At 39.8% G+C, this 13,169-nt stretch overlaps 1 protein-coding gene across 6 annotated transcripts in view; it reads right to left on the bottom strand.

The window, feature by feature from the left end:
- Positions 1-13,169, bottom strand: part of SETX (senataxin) — an 86,132-nt gene that overhangs the window by 49,459 nt on the left and 23,504 nt on the right. For all 6 annotated transcript variants that reach the window (XR_009346607.1, XR_009346606.1, XM_059143282.1 and 3 more), the window contains one exon: positions 8,905-13,098. Coding sequence is in view for 4 of the 6 variants with exons in the window: in XM_059143282.1 (XP_058999265.1) it covers positions 8,905-13,098 (4,194 nt within the window). In the remaining 2 variants the exon portion in view is untranslated. The remainder of the gene's footprint in view (positions 1-8,904; positions 13,099-13,169) is intronic.

Here is a 13,169-nt window from a genome sequence, read left to right as displayed (position 1 = left end):
TGTTTATTCTCTCATATAATTCTTTCAAATACACGTGTTAGTTGAAGATTCTATTATGCTATAAGACAGTAAGGTGGGCTAATTTTTTCCCACTAGAGTAGGCCAATTTTCCCAGTACTATCTAACAATTTATCCTTTCCCTGCTGACTTGTGGCAGTCTATCCTAAGTTGTCTTATCCTTAAGTTGTCATATAGGCTGGGGGGGCGGGGATGGGGGTAGGTCTCAGGAGCTAAAGGATCTCTGTTCCATTTCAGTGAGTTGTCTGCCCATTCCCATGCCCTCCAATTACAACGCTTTAAATATGTCTTCATATTAAATAAGGTGAGTGAGTGTCCCCTCTCCCCATCATGCTGTTCTTTTTCAAAATGACTATTAAAATATTTTATTCTTTTTTTTTTTAAAGATTTTATTTATTTATTTGACAGAGAGAGATCACAAGTAGACAGAGAGGCAGGCAGAGAGAGAGAGAGAGGGAAGCAGGCTTTCTGCTGAGCAGAGAGCCCGATGCGGGACTCGATCCCAGGACCCTGAGATCATGACCTGAGCCGAAGGCAGCGGCCCAACCCACTGAGCCACCCAGGCGCCCTAAAATATTTTATTCTTTACATAAATTTTAAAATGCTTATAAAGCTCTTCAAAAAATGTCCTGCTTGGAGGCACCTAGGTGGCTCAGCTGCTTAAGCATCTTCCTTCAGCTCAGGTCATAGTCCCAGGATTCTGGGACAGAGTCCCAAGTTGGGCTCCCTGCTCAGCGGGGAGTCTGCTTCTCCCTTTACTTTTGTCCCTCCCTGCAGCTTTTTAAAAAAATCCTGCTGGAATTTTAACTGAAACTGTATCAACTGTATAGATTCCGAGAGAAGTCATATTTTTACAATGTTAAATTGTCTTATCCATGAACATGGTACCTCTCTTCATTGGTTCACTCTTTCTTAATGGCCTTTAAAATAGAGTTAAGACTCAAATGTTCTCCATAAATACCTCATGCATTCGCTGCTAAGCTCTTAACATGTCTGCAGTTTGGGTCTGATTATAACTGATACTTCTTTCATACATTCTAGCTAATTATTACAGCTATAAAGGAACATTTTTTCTGCACATCAACCTTGTACCCAACTACTGATTCTACCGGAGTTTCTATGTAGATAATGATACCATCTGCAAATGATCAGGATTATGACGCTTCTAATTATTCACTGCTGTTTGACAATGACAATGACATTGTCATTGTCAACTGCTCTTTCAGTTGCTGCTTTGAATATTTTGAGATTAAACCACTGCATCCACACATGCTCATGGTTGGTTCTATGTTCTTAATGGGTTAATATTCCTTCTATGAGTACCTGTCTTTGTATTTCTGAATTATTTTCACATTTAATTTTGATTGTAAAACTGCAGTCCTGCTTTCTTTTGTTCATGTTCTTCTGTTACCCTCTTTTTCCTTTCTTTCATTTTAACTTTTCTAGCTCTTTTTACGCATGCCTCTGGCAGAGAGTGTTACTACTGGAACTTGCCTCTCAGTACATTCTAGTTGCAGCAAGACTAGTACATCAAGGTCTTGCTGCAACTGTTATGGTACATGTGTGCTTAGTTATATTCTCTATATAAGAACCCTCTCAACCCAAACTCTTAACTGGCAAATTTCCAGTTTTATCATCTCAGCTCATTTTTTCCCTCCTGAGCTCCTTATTACACACAGAACTGTACTTGTACCAAACCTGTACCTTTTCTTTTTTATTTCCCACTTCCATCCTTTCCTGATACCTCAAATTGTGTATATTTATTATTCATGCCACTTATGAATTCTTGATTTCAACTATTATCTCTTTCAGCCACACTATCTTCTCTGCATTGTTACAGTTTCTCCTGCTTCGTGTTTCATGTTCTCTCCTTTATCTCTGAAAATACTTAACGTGCTTAGGACTAAAATCTTTTTGTCTGCTCCACTACTTTTGCTTTATCTTCTCTGTATTTTCCAGTTTGCTACTTTTCCCTTATAGTGACTGTACTCCAAGGAGACTCATCTTTCCCCCTCTTGAATTCATACTCCCCACTGATACTAGGCACATCACTTGGAAAGGTACATGGGGCAGGGGAGGAGGGAAAGCAGCTAAATCCCAACACCACTCTAGCTTTTGTGCCTCTGCTTATGAATGGGGTAGGGGGGAATGGGGGGGAACATACCTCATGGAATGAGCATGGTAATATTATAATCAGCAAATCTATCCCAGGACTTATGTTTTTCAAACTCTGACTCCCTTGGTTATAATAACCTAGTCCCAGGGATGAGAACTTTCAAGAATCCAGGAATTCAAAGACTCTTACTGTCAGCCATGCCTCATATGGGCTGGGCTATAGAACAACCCTAATGCTACCTACTACTTTTGGCAGACATGAGCTAGCTGCAATTTTTCTGCTCTGCACTACAAGGTAACATCAAAGCAGTGTTCTAGCCCAGCAGGATGAGAGGAAGGAAAAAAGGGCAAAGTAAAAAATCCACTCTAACTCCCATCTGTGGCAGTTCTTCTAGTCTGGTCTATCATTTCTTTCCCACTCTGAGACCACATCATGTGTCCTACCTGCCCCTAGGCTTTCCCACAATATATATTCATCTAACACATTCAACTACAACCCTCTGGCTTCTATGATGTCACTTGCAGAAGAGACTGCCATTAGCCCAAATGCATGTGATGCCCGGTAAACAGCATCATCACCTAACCAGATGCTTAAGCAAAAAGCCTCAGAATCATCTTCTCTTTCCTGAATTCCAACATCCATTCCATCAATAAATCTCCAAAATTTACCCACAATGACTTCACTTCTCTTTACTTCCACAGCCGCCACCCAAACCAAACTACCATTGCCTTTCTCCCAGGCTATTCTAACAGCCCCTTAACACATCTATATAGCATCTATGCTTGCCTTTCCAGATTATTCTCCATGGAGCAACCAAGAATGATGGGTAAAAAACTGCAATCTACTGCGTATTACTACCCCCCACCCTAACACCAACTAAACATCTTCCAGCACTTTCTCATTAAACTGAAGATGAAACCCCAACCCATAGTTTCCAGGGCCATATACCATCTGGCTCCTGCCTACTTCTCCAATCTTATTATATTTCCCTTTTCCCCTCAGTTCCTTCACTCCAGTCAAACCAGCCTAATCTCTCTGCTCATACATGCTCAGTTAGTCCCCATCTCAAAGCATCACATTCCTGTCATGCCCCTCTACCCTGCACAGAATGCTCTTCTGCAGCTCCCTGCCAGGTCTCAAGAGCAGTTTCCAAGTGTGATTTATATCAACCTGTTTTGCTTCCTTTCAGAATAAATTACAATCTGAGATGAGCTAAAGAAGCAATTTCACTACAGGGGATTTAAGTACTGACAATCAAAGTCAGGACCCTAGAAGAGCACTTTCTTCCTACCTGCTCCCTATCCTACAACCTACAATGAGCCTGGTAACAGGAGAGAACTGCAGACAAAGACAGCAAATATAAACATTAAGATAAAGGAGCATTTGCCACAACCCCCCAAAAAAGGGGAACCTGCCAAAATGGCAAACATTTGTCTAATCCTTTTATGCATTAAATGTAAGGATTAAAAAACAAATGTATCTTCTATCAGGCACATCAGTATAATAAAAGACTCATATTGCCAGAACTTGAATTTGCTCTCATCTGTCTTTTGCACCAAGTGTTAATTTACATAATGTCACTTCACCTGCAGTAAGACATAGTGACTAAATATGCTTTATGTCCTAAATAAGATACCAACCAAACAGCATTCTATTAACAAACATTATGAAGTCAAATTCCATCAGAATGAGGGTAATGAGCCTTGGTCCAGGGCTGTGGTTGACGCCACAGTCTGTGGCTCATTAGAATAAAAATTAAAATCAAGGCATCTTAATACCACCAATAACTGTTGGCCTGAATAAACACAAGAAATGCTAATGGGGTGCCTGGGTGGCTCAGTGGGCTAAGCCTCTGCCTTCAGTTCAGGTCATGATCTCAGGGTCCTGGGATGGAGCCCCAAATCGGGCTCCCTGCTCAGTGGGGAGCCTGCTTTCCCCTCTCTCTCTGCCTCTCTGCTTACTTATCTCTCTGTCAAATAAATAAAATCTAAAAAAGAAAAAAAGAAAGAAATGCTAAAACAATGTTGCTTAAGCTGTATGGTTAAAAAAGGAAAAAGAAAATTTCAAATAAAAATGAGAGCCTGGGGCACCTGGGTGGCTCAGTGGGTTAAGCCGCTGCCTTCAGCTCAGGTCATGATCTCAGGGTCCTGGGATCGAGCCCCACATCAGGCTCTCTGCTCAGCAGGGAGCCTGATTCCTCCTCTCTCTGTGCCTGCCTCTCTGCCTGCTTGTCATCTCTCCCTGTCAAATAAATAAATAAAATCTTTAAAAAAAAAAGAAAAGAAAGAGCCTGAACACAGCCATTTCCCCGTTCACCCCTCTTGATACCCCACCAAAACACCAAAGAAATATTTTTTGTGTGATTTCAAATATTTTATTTATTTATTTGACAGACAGAGATCACAAGCAGGCAGAGAGGCAGGCAAAGAGAGAGCCCAATGCGGGGCTCGATCCCAGGACCCTGAGATCATGACCTGAGTCAAAGGCAGACACTTAACCTGCTGAGCCACCCAGGTGCTCCACCAAAGAAATTTTTAAAAACAGGATTAGTTCTTTAGGACAAAGAACATAAGACACGTGTCTCAAAATGCTGGAAGCTGGAAAGCAGCTGGATGAACGGTAGCGGACTCAGAAAGCCCAAGAAGCCAAGCTGCAACCGGTAAGCTATGTGATGGAGACCTCTGATCTGGAAGGAGGACTGAAGGGAGACAGCCCCTCACTGCTACCCACAAAACGCTGCAGAGATTCTGTCTACGGAGAGGGTAAAATACAGTCTTCAGCCTTGGAGACAGCAGGTATGGTGGAGATCCGGTACTGACAAAGAGGGCAATTAGCCAAATGCTTCTACACTGAATGCCAGGCCCCCCTTCCCTCTGTCCCCCGACCCTCATCCCTCAGTCAGCTCCCTGGTCAGCTCCCCATCAGACCTACCCCCTCCAGGCGAAATATCTGAAGATCCTTTGGAAAATCTGACCTCACTTAAGAGAGGAAAAAAGCCTACAGATGTTGACATGTAAGTGTGGGGATGGGGCTTCACGACAAAATGCTAACACTTAACTGTCCTACCCTTTCACTCAGAGCTTCTCTTTAATCTTATACACAACAAAACAGATTTGTAACTACCCTGAATCATACAATCTTCACACAAAGAATGAAATTAACGCTGGGTTCCACCGTGTTCTGGTGTCCTTCAGATCACATTTAACTTGCACAGTGCAATAAAAAGGATCATTTTAGCACAGGAGGAGTTTCAGGTATTCTTAAGCATCTCTTTTAACCCATCACTATTTAAATTCATCCCCCCGCCTTTTATTTACAGCATTTTCACAAACTGAGATGTATTTCACACAATATAAAATTCACCATTTTAAAGTGTACCCTTTTAGTGGTTTTCAGTATATTCACTATTTCATTGAGCTATCACCATTACTTAAATTCCAGAACACTTGCATCATCTCAAAATAAACCCTATACCTATTGGGAGTCTCCTTCCCCTCCTCCACCCAATCCCTGGTAACCAATAATCTACTTTCTGTCTTTATGGATTTACCTATTCTAGACATTCCATATAAATGTAATCTTATAGTATATGGCCATCTGTATCTTCTTTCACTTCCCAATATATTTTCTTTTTCAGTGAAGTATACCGGACATATAGTATTAGTTGCAGATATCAGCATAATAGTAACAGTAACAATATATATTATATAATATTACATTATAATATATAATAATTTTTCAAGGTTCATCAATGAACATGTAAAAGCAGCAGATAATGGCTTACTCTTTTTTTTTTTTTTTTTTTTTTTTTGGCTTACTCCTTTTTAGAACTGAATTTCACTTCATTGTATGGACATTAGTATTTTGTCCATTCTTCAGCTAATGGATATCTGGGTTATTTCCCCTTTTGGGCTACTATGAATAATGTTCCTATCTGCTTTTCAGTGTCCTGTTCTTAACTGTGAGTAGATCACCGCAAATCATTAGCTATCTGAAGAGTTAATGTAAAAGGTCTGTATACAGTAAAATGAACAGGCAAAAAGCAACTGGGGGAACAGGAACCACGCAAAGAGAACTTTTTTTTTAACTAACTTTAAAACTATCATTAACAAATTGCAGACAATAAAGAAATGCCATGCCCATGAAAAGAACAAGATCCTATAAAACAGAATCTTTAGAGACCAAGAGTCCCATGAAACTCAAAGTATGTTAAAAAAATTCAATAGGTGAGAAAGCCTCCAATAAAGCAGAAAAAGAAAAGTGAGATGGAGAGTAGAAAAAGTGAGAAAATCAAAGACATTTTAAGACATGAAAGGTGTCAAAACTTTATCATCCACACATCCTTTCTCAGGAAGCTGGAAGGCTATACCTTCCTAAAATGATGGCATATCTAAGAAAGACGACTAGGGGCACAAGAGAAAGAGAGCCTACACAGGAAAGAAGGAAACACAAGGCCTGGGATGAGGGTGGGGAGTCCTCTGGGTTAACCCCCATAAACCAAGACTATGAAACTTACAGATTACTTCATGTACCTGACCATTAGAGATTTAAACATCCAAGAGAGTCTGAATCTAACTGAAAGTATACAGAAAGTTAAATGAGATAGTAAATCCAGAGAAAGCCAAGAGTTGAGAACGAAAGGAAAAGTAGTTACGTCTGGCATAAACATATAGCAGACTATATGACTTAGCCGTTAGAAAAGGATACCTTTTATAAAGTCAAAACAACAAACACTGACCTAAAAATCATAAAACAGCTCTGTAATGAGGATGAGGGGCAGGAAAGATGTGTGCAAACGCAGGGTTGGAAAAAAAGGTACTTCCTATAGCAACAGAAAAATGCCTAAAACTGAAAAATTAAGATGTCACATGAGTGATACGTTTTAGAAATATGGAAGTAGAAAGCAGACATCAAAAGGATCCACTGAGAATAAAAAATGATTACTGAGGGGATGACGGGTACGTGCCATTTTTTACAAAAGTATTTGACTATTTCAAACTTTGTATATGTAGAGAGTGCCTGGGTGGCTCAGTCAGTTAAGTGTCTGCTTTCAGCTCAGGTCATGATCTCTGGGTCTGGGGATCAAGCCCAATGTCAGGGCTTCCTGCTCAGTGGGAAACCTGCTTCCCCCTCTCCCTCAACCACCCCTTCTACCAGCTTGTGCTCTCTCTCAAATAATAAAAAATAAAACATAAAAAATAAACCCTTGTGTATATATAAATAGAACTTGTGCCTATTCTGTTTTGAAAAGACTAGAGATACAAAAATGTCCTGAAAGGAATATAGGATTAGCTCTTAATTTAGGGAAGAGTAAATAAAAAATACATCTGTCCTAAATTTAAGGGCTGTGAATGGCTTCTCAGCAAATTTTCCAGGAAGAATAAAGATTAAAGAAAAAATTAGCTTCAAAATGAATAAAATTTATTTTCCCAAGCACATTTAACTACATATACTGCTCACTAAGCTAAGAATATTTCTATGGGAAGAAAATAATTCTCCTAATACTACATCAGTATTTCACTTTGCTATTACGGAGATGTTAAAGATCCTTTGTCAGTTAGTTGTTTCTAATGCTTTTGAAATACTATTAAACTAAATCTTACAACAATGGCTAAAATTGAGGGCATAAATTGATATAAAGTATATTTTAAGGATGCTCTGATTCAAGTTTTTTAACAAATATTCACAATTTACTTGATGATCTTACGTAGCACACTTGCCCCTTCATGTGATACATTTCCTTTTCCTTCAACATGCTGAGCGGGATTCCCCCCTTAGTATCTCCCCTCACCTTGCCTGGAATATACTTCTCATGCTGGATTCCTTCTGGTACCAGTGTAAACACTTATTTCTTATTGAACCTTTCTGTCAGAAATGCCCTATGCCCTCTGTGCTAGATATACTAGGGCCCTTCTCCTAATCTGAAATTCTCACATTTAGAAGGCAGAGGCCTGTAATAAAAACTTGACACGTATGGGCCACCCAAATACCTGCAGGTGAATGAGTACACAAATATTTATCTCAGTGTTCTTGCTTATGTTTTTAAGAAATTCAGGTTGTTACACACTCATTTTTTTTTTTTAAGTAACTTGAAAAAGTAAAAATGTAACTTCTCACCCCAACCTGCTTTGTTTTCAAAGCAGGTTGGATGCTTACACTTGAAAGAATCATTAGCTGTTTTTCTGAGATTAAAATTTAACTGGGAATCTTGTATTTTACTTGGCAATCCTCACCAGGGGGAGTAAGGAAGACAGAAGAACCAGAATATGCACTGAGACAGGGGAGGCGATTGAAGGGAGAGAGCAATTGCTAGGATGAGTGAGAAACTGGGAAGACAGATATCTAAAATGGAATTTAGGATTTACTGCTTTGTGTTGTTCAATGTAATTTACCCCATGCCACCTCCTCAAGAAAACTTCAGTAAAGGTTTGTTATTACTTAAAAATATATGTAGAAGGGAAATTATCTCCTCTGAGATGTCTTCCCTTACCTCTGTATCAAAAAACACTCCTGTGCTACCTCTGGACTTGGTTCATTAGCACTCTGAATTGTGTCTAGAGGCCCCAGAAGGGCAGAGGTTAAGAAAGTATTCTTCTGTACCACCAGCAACTAGAACAGTGTCTGGCATAAACGTCCGTTCAACATATAATCTCAAAGCTCCAACTAAATCAAAACTAGGTCAGTTATTTTAACTATACTCTAATCACTACCAAAATAAAAAAAGAAGCAACTTCAAAGTCTTGGCACGTATACAATTAAAATATACTTACTGTTTCGAAAGTATTCAGTATCATCAAAGGGAAAAAAACATTAAAATAATCGCCACAATCTTGAAATCTGATAGGCACAGGTCTTGAGATGGACTGACAAAGGCTTGCTGGGGGCCCGCACTGATCAAAGTTCACAAACATTTCATATTTCCATTTTAAGACCTCTTTGACAAAGGTGTCAGAGATGGACTGTGATGACAAGAGAATGTTGACTGGAGTGGAAGCTGAGAAGGATTTGCTTTCACCAAACGTCAGTTTGTAACCTTGCCTGTTGGAATTATTTGGAGTCTGAGGATGAAGAACATTGCACAAACTCTTCACTTCACCCGCCGGCTTTGGAGACAACACAGAGGCTGGCTGTGGGACTTTCGAAACAGCCTGTGCCCCACTTGACTTATTTTTTAGAGCTGGTGGAAGTGCAGGGGTACTTTCCAAAGACTTAGAAAGATTAGCAATTCGTGAAGTACTACTTGAGCTAAAAATCTTAGCAGTGGAAGGTCTCGAAGGCTTAGATGCAGAAAGAGGCAAGCCAGGTTTACGAAATACATCTTCATCGGCTGCTTTGGCTTCACAGTGTTTTGCGCAGTATTCACCCTGGTTTTTCGGTGTTTCAACACAATCTTTGTACTTACATTTTGTGCTACTCCAAGATTCCAACTGAGGCCGACTTACAGAATCTTCTTCCACCTGTGCTTTATCTTTGCCACGAATTACTTCAATGAGTTTCTCATTACCGTTCTCCACCTGTGAACACAAATCCATATCTTCAGGGTTGTGCTGTGTCAGAAATATATTCTCATCTTCTGTATCACTGTTCGAGTCCAGCTCTCCGTCTTTCAAAGTTGCCAACTCTAAACGATGTACTATTGGGTCACTTCCACCTAAGGGGTTGGCTGAAGCAGAGACATTTATTTCATTTGTTGGTATTCTTCCATTTAACACAACAGAAGCACACGGGCTCAAGAGGCAAGTATCATCTGTCACTTGAGAGACGTATTTTGTTTTCATGGGTTCTGGTTCTTTAGATGCACGTTTCATTGACTGTTTCCCAGTGGTGTTAGCAACCACCTCAGTTCCTCCTTTAGAACTATAATCTGAACCATCTGATTCTGGGACAAGTATGTCAGAATTCTGTGCTGCACACGGTCCTGCTCTTGTAGTATCTTTACTTTCATAATCTGAAAGTCCTTGTCTATTTTTTTGTGATTTGGATCTCATCTGCCTTCGCAACTGAAGATCTTGACTTGTCAGCAGTTTCTTATTATTTTTCACAGAGAGAGTCTGAGGGGAAATTAACTTAGTCTTTTTTCTAGTATCAACCACTCCAACAGTTTTGCCATGGTCGCGTAACTGAACTAAATACTCTAGAGATCGCTGAGACAACTCAAATGCCCTACGAGGAGCCTTCTTTAGACCAAGTTTCTCAACTGTTGAAGTTGGCTCAGGGCACTGGCGCAACTTCTTTGGTGGAACTATAGCAGGAGTGGTCCTACAACTGATGTAATTTGAACTTTTACTCTGCCCTTTCTTGGTATCTGAATGCGTTTTCTTAGGAGTTTTAGAAAGTGGGACTCTCCTAATGGGTTTGGAATAAGAACGAAGCTTTGGAGAAGACTTCTTTAGTGCAACTGTAGTGTCTTTGTCTCTCTGAACACTTGAACTGGGACTTGTCCTTAGGTCCACACTTTTAAAATCATTTTCAGTCACACTTCTCTCATTAAGAATATCAGGCTGGTCCTCATTTCTATCAGAAGGTGAAGGTCTTGGATGATCTTCAGCCATAGGTTTTTCAAATCGTTTTCGCTTACGTTTTTTTACTTCAGTTTCACGAATTTCCCCAACAGAAATACTGCTCTGCGGTTCTGTGTGTTTTTCAATGCCTTCTGCTACTTTCTTAATAACCTCTTCAGATACATAATCTGTTTCATAACCCCAATCATTTGTGATATCAGCTATGTCAGCTGAACAAGAATTTTTCTCATTCTCTTGAACTGAATTCTTGTCTGGTTCCTGATCTTGCCAAACAGAAAACACTTCACCTGGACTTTCAAACTCAAAAATCTGAGAATCCGATTCCTCAAACTGCAAAAGGGACTTTGTCTCCTCTTCCTTTATTAGCTTCTTTTCCACATTCGCATTAGCTACTGAAGTATGCTGCTCCGGACATTCTTTCTTGATGCCTATTTTATCTTGCTTAATATGTCTCTCAAAACCCAGGATTTCATCATCATCGTCATCATCATCAGAATCTGAAATAATAATAATCTGGCCGCGGCAGGCTTCCCCAGTATTATTCTGGTCAGCCAGGAAACGCCTTCTGCCATCTTTCACTCTTCTTTGTAACTGGGATGAGCTTTTTTGAGTTGAATCTGATGGGAACTTAATAACACTGGCCTGAGCTATTAAAGATAACTTGTGGAGGTCTCTGTCTACCTGAGAATCTGTTAAGGTGTCAGACTGAGGACTCAGGCCAAGAGCTTGTTCTCTCAAGTGAGAAGACAACTGACTAGTGTTCTTGCTACTTTCCTTATCTCTTGATTCAAGAACAGTCACAGGATCTTTGAAGGGAGAAGTTTTCTTCACAAAAGTGTTGGTCACTTCCGTAAATGAGACCAAATCTTTATTATCAATGTGACATTCCTGTATTTGATAGCTGTTTTCATGGGACGAGAAAATATCTAATTCTTCACTCTTCAGTGGTTTCTTTTTCAGCAATAAACTGTTTTGAGATTTTTGTTCCCCATTTTTATCATCCAGAAGGCCATTAGGATCTAAAGAGAGATTGTGCATAAAGCCGTCCCCTTTCTGACCTCCTGAATCTTTCCTTGAATAGAAACTGTCAATGTTAGACACAGCTAGGTTTTCCTCTAAATTACCAGTATTACTGACCAAAGTTCCTTTCCTGTGTTGCTTCTTTATTACATGTGATAACTTAGCACAGATTTCATCTTTACGTGCCTTAGTTTTTGATTTTGAGGTTTTGCCAAGAGCATCATCTTTGAAAGAGAAATCCTCAGTTGATGTGGATGCCTTCTCCAGAGATTCAGTGCTAGAGCTGGTTAACAAACGTGTTGACATGATTATTCCTCTGTCACATCCCCTTTCTGGATCATTCCTTGAAGTACAATTCTCTTTCACAGACTTCTGCTTCCCTGTACTTTTTTTAACGTGATCTTGACCTTTTTCAGTGAAAAGGTTTTTACTACTCTTCTTTATGCATGACTCGGCTGGGACATGATCTTCTAGTTTCCAGTCTTTTATAAAATTTTGCTCATTATCCTCTTCTACAGTGTTATTTGCTTTGATCAACACATTCTCTTGCATCTTATAGGTCTCCGCTTTCATTGGTTCTTTAGGAAATGTTGGGCTGGAGCTTTCTAGACAGGACAGGTCTTTATTAGACTTCCTATCTATTTGTTCATTTTCTTCTTTACTGTAAGATGCAGGAGAGCTTTTACATGCAGGACTCAGATCCACAAAAGTGTTATATTGAGGTACTTTGACTTTTATGTTTTTAATAATTTGCTTTAAACAAGTTTGTAATTCATGGGTTTCCTGAGTAGTCAACTGCCAACCTAGCGATAAATTTCCACGCAGAAATAAGTTGAGCTTATCCCAGAATCGCTTACATAGAGTTTGCTGCCCAAGCTGATAACCTTCTTTAAGGAGACTTCTAATCAGCTGCACACAAGCCAGCTGCACAGAATTCGATGGCATTGAATGCAATGACAGAGATGATATCATTGCTGTTCCTTTGGAGCAATTTCCAGATGACTTCTCGGAACTCCGTGCAAATGCAGTGGTAGGAAGCTTGGCACATTTTACAACAGCTTCTACCCATTGCTGGGAACTAACCCACAGCAGATGCAGACATTTTTTATGTCTATGCAGCTCAATCACGGACACCAAAATTAGGAGAAAAAATTCAGTAACTTTGTCACAAACAGCATCTGTTTGGTTGAGGACATCTTTGACTTCGGAGTGCAGATGATGAATAACCTCCACTATATAAGCCACACCCAAATCCTTAAGATCCATGAGGGACTGAACAAAAGGGATGAACCACAGAAACGTGCTGTTATGAACACGCATGTCTTGACCAATATCTGACTGAAGCACACTGGCTAATGTTTCCATCTCTTCATACATGTTAGGACAATAATCCGGGCAAATGGCTGATCTCCACCCCGAATCCTAAAGTGAAAGAAATACAGACATTAGACAAGCAAACAGAATTCATGACAGATAGAATACAGAGCTATAAA

Source organism: Mustela lutreola, chromosome 12 (genome assembly GCF_030435805.1).
Source record: "Mustela lutreola isolate mMusLut2 chromosome 12, mMusLut2.pri, whole genome shotgun sequence".
NCBI classification, from domain to species: domain Eukaryota; kingdom Metazoa; phylum Chordata; class Mammalia; order Carnivora; family Mustelidae; genus Mustela; species Mustela lutreola.
The sequence above is the reverse complement of the archived record's forward strand: the minus strand, read 5'-3'. Positions and strand labels throughout refer to the sequence as shown.